This window comes from Phaethon aethereus (genome assembly GCF_964289735.1).
Source record: "Phaethon aethereus genome assembly, chromosome: 1".
NCBI lineage: Eukaryota > Metazoa > Chordata > Aves > Phaethontiformes > Phaethontidae > Phaethon > Phaethon aethereus.
In genome coordinates, this window is record NC_138575.1 from 121,431,264 (window position 1) to 121,446,065 (window position 14,802).

The window sequence follows — 14,802 nt, forward strand, 5'->3', positions numbered from 1 at the left end:
GCAGGAATCTGGAGAGACCAGAAAATCACCCCTGACGTTTACCCATACAACAAAAATGACATCTGTGTCTGCAGAGTGGGCAGGAAGAGATGTATGGACAGAAGGAAGCCTGGAAGATTGTATGTGAGGGAGGAAGGGGAGAAGCTGGCTGTTAGGGGGAGAGGATCTTAGGAAGTGTCTTTTGTTTGAATTTTTATACAAAAGAATAACTTAATTATTCTTAGTAAGTGTTTAGCTTTTCAAATGGATAATTCTTCTGGACACTAAAAACATTTAAATATAATGAACTGCAACATTAATAGATAAGATTGGTCTTGGAAAAACATTTCCTACAATATTATGTAAAGAAGCAAAATGAGGAGCTGCTTACCTACATCTTAAAGACACCAGATCATACACGCCCAACTGTGAGCTAATTTAAATTGATTATATCCCTCTTACAGAGCTATTACTAATAATCCTTTTGGCTTCTCAGAATGACTGTACATTAATAAAATAAGGTAACCAGTTACAGCCCAGGGCCAGTTTACCCCAGGATTTCTCCACATTGGGCACCCTGCTACATACAATCAGTATGTGCAGTCTGGAAACTCTTACAAGCATAACCTGTGACTCTCCACTGCAGGTGACGATTCCAGAAAAGACCCCGTCAGCAAACAGTATATCACTTCAAAGCGCTGTCACACTTTTAATAAGTGACTGATAGATAAACTAATAAAAGGCAATAAATTAGTTTCTTACTAGCATAAAGGTAGAACCACGATACTGCATACACTCCTGGCTCAAAGAGAGAGACCAGCATACATGGGAACCACTTAATTAAAAAGTAAAAGTAATTACATTAGAAAGTTCAAAATTAAGTTTTTTAAAATATCTTGAGATGTTTCACTAAATAGCTTTAAATTCTTGCTTGTTTCTTTGCAAGCAAAAACTTAAAAACAAAGCCAGGAGATTTTGCATCACCTCACAAAAACTGCAAAATGGCAGAGTGAGAGGGGAGGGACACAGAGCTGGTAACACTACCTGAGACTGCACCATGGTCAGAGATAGGCTGGGACACAAGGCAACAGCAGCCATCCCCCCAAACCCTTCCCTAAATCTCTCTTCTCTTCCTGCCCTCTGAGAGGGCAGCAGTCTTGAGCCAAATGGCAGCATCTCCTGCTGGTATCAGAAGTGCAGTTCCTCGCCATCTTCTACTTTCTAACCTCGTGAGAGTTCCAGCACTGTACCATGTCATAATACTTTCATTTTCCACTTGCTAGCTATTTAATAACGTGCTATTTATTTGACATAAAATTCTCTGAGCACAAGGCCAAATGCACACAGCTTTAGGAAATGCCAAGGCTAAGGTGCTCAACCAACCTTAATCCCCTACTCCAACTACTCCGACGTGTGCCCACACCAGGGACTGCAAGTAGCAGAGACGATGTGTCGAAGAAGAGTCACTACATCACATAGTAGTCAAACGAGGCTGTTCTCTTTGAACATGGCCGAGAGAGAAACGTGATGCACTGATCAAAAAAGTTCTCAAAACTTCTTGACATTAAGTAGAAGTCTGACTACTATTATTTAGCTGTGGAAAATGTTTTTAGAAACTCATTAGCTCCTTTTGTAATTGCTAAAAATCAGCATTCTTTTCTTCTATAGAAATGCATTTTGAGATGTGGTAGGAATACTGTAATTGCTTTTATCCACTAGGGACTAACTTTTGAACGTAACAAATATGTATTGAACTCCTGTAGCTACAGTGTCTTCAGACAGGCATTTCTTTTCCTCGACATTGCCTTCACGTGTGCCACCGGTTAAGACATTCAGACAGGCCTCTAGCTCTGTCACTGGTGAAACAAACGCAGCCTGAGAGCATGTAGCACTTTAACAGGACAGTCACATCTCTCTAAAGCTGCACTGCTCCTTCTCAAGCACGAACGCAGTAGCTAAAGGCAAAAAACAGCCAAGAAAGGAAGGAGTTTGGACAGGATTTTTACTCCAGACCAGCATAGAAAAACTAAAACCTAACCCTTCTTTTCTTCCCCAGATTAAAAAAAATCCACATTCCCTACTCCAGGCTGTGTTCCCACCATATCTGTACAACCTTCCTCAGGGCTTGCTAAGCAATCGGCTCTCCAATTCCTTACGAAGACAAGGAGCTGCTCTCCGGTGGGGCAGCAGCCTGGTGCGTCGGAGACCTCCTCCTCCTCCACCCCGCAGTGCTCTCGGGAGACCACACCCAGAGCGGGCCCCGGCAGCAAGGCCGGGTGCTCAGGCGCAGGCGCCGAGCGGACCCCGTTGCACCAAAGCTGCCAGTTCCAGCTCCCAACAGCTGAACAACAAATCACCACCGCCAGTGCTTCTCTGACAGCCTGACAGCTCAGCCTCTTTTCAGGAGGATTAATTATCTCCCTCCTGCCCAATAAAGGGGCGCAGCTCCTTCCTTCTTCGCTCAAACAAGGGACTCGCGCATCTTACCCTACAGCCGCTCTGACATTCACAGGACTGCTTTCTGTCCTTGATCCCCCTCGCTCCCTGAAATCCATTTGTTGCCTCAGGGGAAAAGCTCTTAGGGACAGGCGAAATACTTTGGCTACCAAAATAAATACAAATAATTGTAAGAGTAAGGTGGAGAGAGGAGGGGTTGTAGGCCTCAAATCAAGCCTGTATCACAGATGAAATAACGTGAGCGGTCACAAATGAAAGAAAAAGCTGAATACAGGCAGGCGAAGGACAAGGGCGGTCGGGAGTCTGAGCTCACCCGTGCTCGGCACGGCGGGATCCATGCAGAGCACCAGCTTCCTCCCTGGCACAGCCCAGCAGCCGAGATGGAGTTATGGGTCCAGCACTGGGGAGTCCCAAAGCCACATGCTGGTTTATTCCCCACTCGCAGCTCCTGCTCACAAGGGAACAGGCTCAGCCTTGCCTTCCACACTGCAAACTGTGAAGCCCAGACTTCAGAGCCTCTTGCCATAAGCTGTCCAGCTCAGATGAGGCCTTCATGAAAGCAATGATTTCTTTACCGCTGTCCTGCAGGGCTCCGTGCTCTTTGAGTGCCCTTCCAGTTCTTATTGTACCTTGCAATGCTGTCTACATACGCACACAGTTGCAATCTCACCCTTTTTCCTCCATTACCCTCCCCAGTAAAAATCCTGTTCATACCACCGTGCCTCCCTCTCCCTTAAGCATCCATTTTGTAGTTTTTAAAATATATATTTACAAAAATCTGACAACAAAAACCTCCAGCTGCAGCAGATGCAACAGAAAACATGGCAAACACTGTCCATCACTCAAATCCCATAGTGAGATGAGCCTTACTCTCTCTGCTTCTCACCTTTTCCCTTGCAGTGGTAAAAATCTGGTTTCTAGAACCCCTACACAACAGGGCTGTTGAAAATGTTGACATGGTGGAAGAGAAACCTTCAAGTCACACAACAAAACTAGGAGGAAAGGTACAAAGGAAAGCTTCCTAAGCATCTATAGCTAAAAGCATGAACTAGTGTAATGCAAATCACTGCTCTAGACATTTGGGAATCACTTTACTATGCAAAAAAGCCTACACGTTAAATGTATACAGATATATCTAGCTGAGGGAGTTGGGGTTGTTCAGCCTGGAGAAGAGAAGGCTCTGGGGAGACCTTACCGCAGCCTTCCAGTACTTAAAGGGGGGCCTATAAGAAAGATGGGGACAGACTTTTTAGCAGGGCCTGTAGCAATAGGACAAGGGGTAGTGTTTTTAAACTAAAAGACGGTAGATTTAGACTAGATCTAAGGAGTAAATGTTTGACAATGAGTGTGATGAAACACTGGCACAGGTTGCCCAGAGAGGTGGTAGCTGCCCCATCCCTGGAAATGTTCAAGATCAGGTTGGACGGGGCTCTGAGCAACCTGATCCAGCTGAAGATGTCCCTGCTCACTGCAGGGGGGTTGGACTAGATGGCCCTTAAAGGTCCCTTCCAACCCAAAGATTCTATGATTCGGTGACAGTCTCCCAAGTTACCTCCTTCATATCATGACACAGCAAATGCCTCACTTTACACTTTACAGCTGCAGTTGCAACCCAGCTATGGTTGACCTGTCTAGAAATAATACATGAACTGGCTTTTAAACTGTCCTGCAGAAAAACAACCTAATAGGGCAGGGGAGACAGCTGGAGAATGTGCCATGCGTGCAGGACCTTCTGGATGATGAACCACAGGAGGCCTTTTCTGTTTAACCTAAGGTCCACCTAAAGCCTGATTTACCTGAATGACACCTTTTCCACCAAGATTTCCACTCGAGCAACATCAGAATCTGCTTTTCATAACAAAAAGGACTTTGTCAAGGACTTCCTCTGTCCTTAGCTCAAGCCAGAACTGGTCTAACAGCATGTCACATGCTAGTTTTCAAGGGACTGTATGCATTCACAAAATTTTCCTGAGTCAGGGCCAAAATTCCAAATAAAAACATTCCCACAGAAAACCCCCAAGAATTCAGAAGGCATTTACTATTAAAAAAAACCCCAAAAACCACAACCAAAACAAACAAACAAAAATCCCAAGAACCTACAATCATTTCTGATAGAAAAAAACAGTCATGCAAGAGAATTTAGCAAAAGCCAGAGCTTGCATTTTATGCATCACCTTTCCACAGTCTGGAAAAAAGCGACCTACTAGCATTTTGGTGTACTCAAATCCTACCATGTGATTTGTGCAGTCCAGTACATGCTGTAACAACAACACATGAGTTCCTCCATATCCCTCCATATTCCAGCTAGCCTCCTCTGTCAGCTTAAACATGGCATCCACATGGCAAAGACTTACATTTGGTATCTGAACTCCATATTAACTACTAAGCCTCTAGGAAACTCTACTTAACAACATATTATCATGGAGATGCTTCTAAAGAGCAGAACTGAAAACACACAAGGGGTTTTAAACCCTTTCTTCCAAGACAACTTCCATCAAGTCTCTTAATTCTGCAACACCCATAAACCGGGGCCATGGAGGGCTGCACTCTGAAATGCTGAGAGACAACCACCCTTAAACATGCAGGCTTAGCATAAGCCACTCATTTGCAAAACCACATGGGAGGATTTCACGCCAACGGATATTTATATAGACAGAGCAACCCTGCAATCTTATCTATAGAACCGCTCTGAGTAGATTATGTAGATAGGCAACTATTCACTGCTCCAGTGCAACATAATTATATTCTAGTTGTATTGGAAGATCCTCAGCCCTTTCAAGAATCATGTTTCTGACACTCTTAAAACATTGGTGGGCTCCCCAAAATTTACTCAAAAAATTACTTTAGATAACAGAAAGTTGTAAGAAAAGATTTTAGCCTAGTACAAACATAAATCTTAAACCATAAATCTTCTGCATGGGATTACCGTGTAATTAATTGGGAGAAAATAGCATCAGTGTACTTGGACAGCAAAGCAAGTGCGAGGTTTTCCATGTAGAGTACAAGCTATCTAGAACTGCATATACATGTGCATGTGTATTTTTTTTTTTTTTTAATCTCAGAAGGAACTGTATTCCTGACTTACTAGTTTAAGAGCCACATGAGCAGGATCATTGGTCTTCAGCTCATACGGTGGCATGCACGTAGAAGCTTTGAATGTTAACCAGGCAAAAATTTTCTCAGGCGGTGCACTTCCATTTCCTTGTATGTGCCTTTGTATCTGCCACACCAACATGTGCCAGGGTGCTATTTTCAGATGTGTTCTCAGGCTGCCCCGTGCTCGTGCAAGGTCTGTCCTTCTGGAAGCTTCAGCAGAGGCACATCAGCGATTCAGCTCGGGTCGCCGGGCTGCTCTCTCCCTCAATTACTAGGAAGCTCCAGGGAGGCTGGTGTTTAGTATGGAGGTGACTCTCTTTCTCAAAGCCTTTGCATTTAAAAATGGCTTTCTATAAATAGGATTGCTGGCTCACTCTTAAATCTTACTCCCTGCCTTCTAAGTAAAAATAGCTTAAATAGGGATGCTGGAAGACTTCTTAATGTCTGTCATCCTGTCTGTCCATCCATTTGCCTTTCTTTCTTTCCTCAGTGTGTATCATAACATTCGTTGTCCACTCCACTGTGAAAGGTATATATTGATGTACCCTAGTTTCTCTTTTTCTGACGAGTAATACAATGCCCTAAAGGGGGGGTGGAGGGGTTGGAATGTGTGGAAAAAAACAAACCAAAAAAACAACTTATGAAGTAATAAGAATTTTTTAGCGAATGGCAGTATAGAAAGAAAAGCAATGGCAAGAAAAGCCCACAGTGCCAACAAGTACCTGAGGAATCTGTAGCTTGTTCTTAAAGAGGTTCTCTTCAGTGCTCTAAAATATTGTGCTCTGAAAGGCTCTTATTATATACTTCTCATTTTATGTTATTTTATTTATGAAAACACCAATTGTTTCATGAAATCTTTTAAGAGACAGGGAGATGAAGAATAAGAAGATAGGTTTTCTTCTGAAGAATAACGTAATTTAAAATCTTAAGTTCACTGATTTCATAACAGGTTAAAGGAAAAGGAAATACTGATTAAAAAGGATTGTGAAATATCTCAAACTATATTGTGAAACAAGTAATTTAACTGAATACACCCACACATTCACCTTGAAATAATTAAGTATTCCGATCTACAGACCTGTATTGCTTAAATAGATTTTTTTAGTAATTTCACAGCTTCAATGATTCAAAAATAATAACATTTAAAAAAATAAAATAACTGTACTTTAGAAAAATTATGTTAAAAATAATGTTTTTCTGCCTTCTCCAGCTTTTAAGGTGAAAGCTGGAATTTGTGTCTTTCACACTGAAAATCTGAGAGTGTCCTAGACTGAGAGATTGGTAATGATGTGCTCCAATTAAAAATCAAAGGCTAAATGAGTGGTATGTTCAAACAGGCCTTGATCCTATGCACATCTTAGCTAGAGTAAACTTTAAGGGGAAAGACCTCCATCTATTTTGCTCCTCAATCTACTACCCAGACACCTCGCAAGAAGTTTAGTTTCATTGCTTTTTGCTTCTTTTGTCACCTCGGTGTTTATTAAATAGGTAAAGGAGATTATTTCCCCACCCCAAACAACCCTGCAGCTGAGAGATCAGTGCATTTATTAAGACACTCATCCAGGCACAGACACATGAGGTGAAGTCCAACATGAAACCAGCCACTCCTGTAACCACAGCCTTGCACAGCTCATGAGCTGGAGGAACTTTCTGGATGAGCTAGGCAAAGTCCCAAGGTTTTCCAAAAAAAATTCAATTTATCAGTATATTACACGACAAAAGCTTATTCAAGAACAAACAAAATTAAAACCAACTTCTAAACTTTTCTGTATGCAGCAGCACTGAAGAGACAGATGCCACTGAAATCACAGTGCAGAGCTGCAAACCATTTAACAGGGTTTATGGGTTGTTTTTTACTGTTCATGGAAAACAGTTTCACCTTAAAACATTACCAAAAATACCTTCATTGTCACCCACGTCTGTTATTCAGTGCTATGGAAAGAAGATGCAGCATCCACCACTTAAAAAAAAACAACTTCAGTGACCATTGATAGAAAAATGCAGACAAAATGCCTCCTTCGGGCACCGTCTGTTCCCACGACTTTTCAGAAACGTTGCCAGACTCGTGTGGTTTGCTGCCCACTAGTGTCGTGTGGCACCGGCTCCCCGCCACCGTGCCGGCGGCACAGCAGGCTGCCCACTCCAGACTGCCCACTCCAGAGTGAGGGAACCACCGCCGGTGAGCCCCAAAGCCTGCAGATCGCTACACCCCCAGCAGAGGGGAAACTCTTCTTCTGAACTGGAAATAGCGATTTCCAGTGTACTCGCACTGCCTAGCTGTAACAGGTTTTCCCTATTTGGCATTTGGGGAATAATTAATAGCTATTCATAGCTTGAGTAACACCAGATTAAAAACACCATCAGCTGTACGGTGCCATCCACAAACATACACCAGGCTAAATGCTTTCTGCACATGCATTAAACTTTCTAAGGCAAGGATTTGATTATCCAGTTCCAGATAAGCTATGCACATACTACAATATGTTTCTACGAAGAAAGAGAGCTGTTTGCTCTTTCCCTTAAATGTTTTATCTCCAACACTGAGACTCACCATTTTCTTTGGAGAGTGTCATTAGTACCACCGTCGCTTTCACTACTCATTCTCCAGCCTAACTCCTGCTCTCAGTTCAACGTGCTCCTTCTCAGCCTTCTAATATGCTGCTAAAACATGGGTTTTATTGATAGATAAAGGGCAGGGAAAAGATTGAAACAGGAAATAATTTTAATGGAAATTTATTTCTAGTGCCGTCTGTACTGTACTGGGTGCCTCCTGATGCTCCATTGATTTCAGCAGAACATCTATGGACAACAAGCGTGTAAGAAGTGCAGCTGGAGAGAAGCTTGCAAATGGTTTCAGCATACCTACACCAGAGACTAACGATACAGAAAGATACTCGTTTCTGAGAACAGCATCCTCATTCTGAACTAACTTTATCACAGTAATTACAATAAAAAACCAGGATTTTGAAGGAGGCCATTCTCCCCTCACAGCCTCCCCTACCTTCTCCCTCCTCCTCTCCCTGTAATTAGTGGAGTGCCCCCTTACTAACTACGGCCAGGATAAAGTAGATTTTCACTGTTGATTTTATGTGCTTGCTTCTGGAATACTTAAGTATAGTAACATGGAAGGTAATACAGATATAGTAACCCTGAAGGTAACTCAAAAGTATTGCTCAGGATTGTAACTGCATGACTCAGGCTTTCCAAGTGGTGAATTTAGCTGCATAGCTCCCACTGATGCCTGTATCGTCCCACGTACTTACTAAGGCTGCAGTGCATTTACGGTTAATAGTTACCTGTATGTTTAAGAAACTCACAGTAATGAGAGTATAAAGACTTTAGAAAAAATCTAAAAACTTCAACCAGGTATTTGGGTAGGTTTTGTTTCAGGCTTCAAAAATACTAACTGGATGTAACAGCATGTCATTATTTTATTGTCCCCAGAAGGAAGCTATTTCACAAACGTGAAGCCTACCCAGTGACACTGCTCGTATCTAATTTGACAAAATATATTTGTGCTGAATGACTGTAGGGAAATATGGGGGCCAACCTTGCTATTGTTATTCAGACGGTTTCCATTATCTTCAACAGAAATTTAGCCCAAGATGACAACTACACAGATAAACCCACACATTATGGGTTTATGTTTTAAGCTATTTCTCCCCTCAGAAAGAAAATGGACCCCCCCCAACACACACACCAAAAAAAAAAAAACAAACCACAAAAAAGGACTATAAACATAAACAATCTTACACATTTTAAAGTTAAAATTTGAACGAGGTGTAACACAGGATTGAAAAACGTTCATACATGTGTTTGTGTTTTAAACAAATGTAGTGTGGTACCATAAGGGGTTCAGAAAAGGCAATGGCAGAAGCACAAGCAACCTTTAATAGCCTGCCCCCTCCCGATATAGTCATAAAAGAATACTGCCTCTCACACAATGAACTTCAGATATAGTTATAATCATGAAAATAACTATGTATGTGACACATCTATTTATATATCCAGTCATTTCCTTCAAAGAGATACATGCCTGATATGACACTGCATTAAAATCTGAAGTCCTTTAAAAATATTATTCCTTGACACTTGACTCTATGATAGTCCAAATAAGTGTTACTAATAAACAAAACCAAGTTGTTCAGTCTTAACATGAAGGTAGGTGCCATTTTCAAAAATTTCCTTTAAAAAGTTCCTAAATATATATGCATTTTGACATCAAGTATGATGTCAAAAACAAACACACTTCTTAAATTGCAAAGAATCATTGAACTGTCCACTGCATACTTCTACAATGCTTGCATCTTAAAATATTATGCTACACAAAAACATTTTGTTTTAGTAATCTATATTCACAAATGTACAGATGTTGCTGTGTGGCAGTATAGAATCTACACAGATGCATCTATCATTCACGTGTTATATTACTAAAACTGGAAGAATCTTTGGGATACAAATTCATGTGTGACTGTGATCCAAAAACACATGGATACTGAAAGTGAAATTGCTACTGACTTCGTAGATCAAGGAATAAATGAAAGTGATCTTCATAGTGTTTCAACCTCATGAAACAAAAATTACTCTGTTCTTCAAAAACCCCTAGAAGTGGGACTAACTAGCTTAGAACATAAAATTTGTAGCATCAGTGCAGTAGACCAAAATATATTCTGCTTCTTTTTTTAAAAGATAAAAGATTTCTGGACAGAAGCGGAGTTCTTTCCTATGCAAATCTAGTTTTAAATGAATAGCGCTGGTAAGAGCATGTATTTTCAGGCTGGTTCTGTCTGTCTTGTTAACAGCAAATCTCTCCCTACAAGGTATCTGGCTGAAGAGAATAGAGAGAAAGGCACAGCACTGTCTGTCAATAAATAAATAAATAAATAAATATTTTTTAAATGTTAGAACTTGTTGCCTTACTGCTAGAAAAAATGCAAAATTTTAAAGTTTACATTTTGGGTTTTTTCAATTGTTTTTCATTCTGTGGCACTCAGAAGATGAAAATGTTTTAAGATAGCCCTAAATACACACTTAAGATTCACCTCCTAATTTATGACCTACCCAGCTATTCGCACTGGACTGGCCATGCCTGTCAATGTATTTTCTCATCCAGCGTATACTTAAGTAGATGTGAAGGCACCCTCATCCAGCATTCATTCCTCACCCTCTGCTAGAAGTTCAATTATTTGTATCTTCCAGGAAAATCTTATACTTTGCCCTGTGCTTCCCTCACATTCATTCAATACAAGAAACATTTTCCTATTGTACCTGCTTTGCCTATTTTGCAAGTTGTGTGTTTAATCTTTCTGATTTAACTGTCAGAATGTAATGCATCACAAGCAATGCTACGTTCTAAAATCTGGGAAGGAGGAGGCAATGTAATAGAATAGCTAGAATCACAGACTACAGTATAATTTGTCTTCTCTCCTTACAACTGCAATGCTAATATGCATTTTAATAAAAGTTACGCAGTTTAAACATATTTTCACATATGACATGGTTTTCAAACACATATATCTAAATGTTCTAAAATACCCCCATCCACTATTAAAAAAACCTACAATGTTTGTCAGTCAAAGAGTTTGCAGAATTAAGAGAAAAAAAAGAGAACAGGTTTACCCTTATTCTATCTCCACTCTAATTTCTCCTTCCTAACTTTATAATTGACTGAAAGACCTCAATATTTTGAGATGATGTAATGCTTATCCATGCATATTTTTACATAAATGAGGAAAAAAAAAAATACAGAGCAGGTACCTCTTCAGTAAACTGATGAAAGAGAAAAAATTTTAAAATATTACTTCTTAAGTATTTATAAAAAAATAATTGTTAGGTGAAAGCACAGGGCGATTAAAAAAAAAAAAAAAAGGCAAAAGGAAGCAATATCTCAATGCAAACGCTTAGGATGAAAGCCCTTCAAATTATCCCCGTGTACTCAGACGGATTTATACGGCACTTAGCAAAATTCTGTACTTTTCCAGCGAAGAAAGAAAGAAAGAAAAAGCACCTCTATCCCTGCCTCTCCAAGCACCGTCTTATTCCGAATGAGGCAGACACACAGTAACGTGGCTAGGTTACGGGCTGCCACTTTGCTAGGTAAGCTAGTTTAAATGATTACAGAGCGATCTCGCCCGTCTGCTCCCGGCTGCCGACAGCCAGCGCGACGCGTGGAGCACAAAAGGCACGACCGCGACCCGCTCCCCTTCCCGCGGAGGGGAGAGGGAAGGAGCCCCGAGGTGGGGGCCGGCAGCGCTCACCATGCGAGATGCTGTGGAGCAAGGCGACGGCCAACATCCACATGCCCCCGCCGCTCCCCCGCTCCCCGCTCCGGGCTCCGGGCTCCGGCTCGGGCTCGCCCTCGCCCGCCGCGCCCACGGCCACGGCCACGGCCACGGCCACGGCCGGGCCGGAGCTGCCAGGCAGCGCGCAGCGGGTCCGGCCGCCGCCTCCCTCGGCTGGTGGCTGCTCGGCGCCCGCGGGGCCGCTCGTCCGCCCAGCGAGCGCTCAGCCCCGCCTGCAGCCCCGCGGCTCCGCCGACGCTCGCCGCCCGGCTCTCGGGCGGGGGAAGAGGCAGCCGGCGGCGGGGGCGGGAGGCGGGAGCGCGGCGCCCAGGTGTGTCCTTGGCTCGGGGAGGCGCCCGCGGGGTGGCGGGGGCAGGGCCACAGGTGACAGAATCCCCCGGCGCAGGCGGAGGAGCATCCCCGGCAGCGGCCAGCCCCGAGCCGCGGCGAGCCGGCGCTTCACACACCTCCCCTCGGCCCGGTGGCGGGCGGGCGGGCGGGCGGGCACATCGCTCCTCTCCTGCGGCTCTGATCACGTTGGTCCCGCTGCTCACCTCCCCTGCCTCCCGGCACAGCGCAGGGCAGCGGCAGCCCCAGCGCCAGCCCCGCTCGCTCCCAGCCCTCTGCGGTCTTAAAGCACCACAAAGTCTCCACAGTGGAAAAAACCCAAGACCAATAGAAGAAGGCAGCAGAATATCCTGCTTCTCAATAGTTGGCTGAACTGCGTCCGTTTGGCATCAGCTGAGTTGTATATGACTAATGTGTTGACAAGTCGTGTGGGGGGACTGGAGGAGGGGGCCCTTCTGGAAGGTCACAGCCCAGACAGGCGAGCGCATCAAATAACTGAGTAGGAAACTGAAAGAAGAAGAAAAAAAAAAATATACATCTACATTTCCCAGTGCCTACACAGCTCCGGATACTGTTTGGCCTTTCATGTGTTTCTTTTTCTGCGGTAACAAATTTTTTCCCCCTGTAGTGAAAGAGTAAATTACAGTCTCTCTAACTAAAAGCAATTTCTGCATCTATTCTTCCCTCACAACTATGATGTGAAGGTTGGTTTAAAAAGGAAAAGAAAAAAAAAAGAAAAAAGGAAAAAATATTAAATGAAGACGGCTAAAAAAAATCAATATTGTGAAATACATAACAGCATTAGGGCAACTCTGAATTTAAGCTGTTAAGATGAAAAGCAAACACAACAAAGCAGTAAGGAATCTCAGCCTGCAGAATCCCCAGTGTGTTACCAAACAAGATCACTTCACATTTGGGGCGCCTCACAGGACAAAATTTTTTTTAAATTGCTGAATAGCGCCAGACATTGCCATGCTGCCAACACTCAGTCTTGTGCACTGTAACGAAACCCAAGAAAGGATGTCCCCTCAAAAGACATTGGGATGAACACATGCAGAAAGCTCAGCAACACAGCTCTGGACAGGGAAGAATATCTGCCTGGAGATGTTTCTAAAGCCATACAGAACAGACCAAAATGGACCAAAACGCACTCCCAAAACACCATATAAAGCCCTTCATTCTAATTCTCAAGAAAACCAAAGTTGCAAGTGAAGCACAATGAAAGCCATCATGCAAGTCATGCATCCCATTTTGGCTGGGATATCAGCCAGGAGAGACTGAAGCCCTAAAGTGAAAGTAGGAGAGATGAGACCAATATTGGGTTGGGACTAGCCGCCCACGGTTGCCCATAAGAAAAAGGTGTGGATAAAGCAGGGAAGTGGTTCAGTGGAAAATAGCACCTGATGCCATGAACGAAAAATTAAAGAGAGAAGTACAAATGTCTTGAGGGATCAAAAAAAAAAGGAGGTTTGCTTTTATTAGGAGTGAAGTTCTGTTAAAAATGACAGTACTTTAGTCTCTTTGTTTAGAAGAGAGTTAGTGACTAGCAGAAATGCATAAGTATTCATTTGAGAGCATTTTGGAGAAGTTCATGACAGATTTGTTCAGGCAGCTCTTTCAGAATTGCTTTGCTTCCCATTTGGAAGCCCAAACCATCTTTGGGGCTTAAGAGATACAATGCTATACCAGATAGAATAAATATACCGTCTTATACCTTTCTACCTCCTCTACTCATCCACATAACTCTGGCAGCCCTTGACAAATTTTGGTTTCACTTAAAGCAATCTCAAGCAAGTTTCTGTGTGTTTCAGTTTGTTTAAAACAACAGCAGCAAATGCAGAGTCTTTAATTTGTTCTTCTGTGGCACTGAAAACCAAGGGACCAACTTTCAGTGGGTATATAGCTTTTTTTAGCAACAGCCAGCCAACTAGGCAGCGTAATCATAATCCTGAACTAGGTTTAAGGAAAGAAGGGGAAGGCAGGACACAATTTTGCATGAAAGCAGGGTTCACTGGTTCTGCTGCTCAGGGAATAACTTGACTGAAACCTAAATTAAACAATCTGTCAAAGTGGAGAAACAAGACTGTATGATAACTTCCACACATGAAATCAGTCAGAATGCTACTTTTCACATCTTAAAAATGAAGTATGACCAAGGCTTCAACTGCAGTCAAGGCTAGTTAGGGTCAGCAACCAAGGAGAATCCCCTTTTATGCTGTTTTGTTTGTTTTATTAAATTAGAATGCTCTAGATTAAGTGGCTGGAAATTATTTAATTCTTCCTAAAACAAATTCAATCTTTTTTCCAGCAAGATATCTCAATTAGAGTTTGCACATAAATATACCATCTCAGGGAAAAATAAAAAATCCTATGCAACTATTACTGTAACTGTGATTAAGGGTCAAAAATCTTAAAACAGGCTTAAATTAAGTTCTTAAACTGGGGTTAGATCTTGTACTGGTTGACTGACTGCATCAGCATCCTTGCTTTCTGCAGCTATCACACAAACTCTGTGAGTTTGTCTATCTTGAAGTTAACAGAGATATGGCAACAGTATACATCAGCTGATGATCACCCTAAATGTATCTCAGACACTTAACATTTCAGACTACATTATACTGCAGGGAGCACAAGGAGAAGA

At 42.5% G+C, this 14,802-nt stretch overlaps 1 protein-coding gene across 1 annotated transcript in view; it reads right to left on the reverse strand.

Annotated features, from left to right (window-relative positions):
- DSCAM (DS cell adhesion molecule) overlaps positions 1-13,406 on the reverse strand; it is a 491,161-nt gene extending 477,755 nt beyond the window's left edge. Inside the window, exon 1 of the mRNA XM_082014240.1 lies at positions 11,790-13,406. Coding sequence (XP_081870366.1) covers positions 11,790-11,832 — 43 coding nt within the window. The 5' untranslated portion in view covers positions 11,833-13,406. The remainder of the gene's footprint in view (positions 1-11,789) is intronic.
- Positions 13,407-14,802: the final 1,396 nt, after the last annotated feature.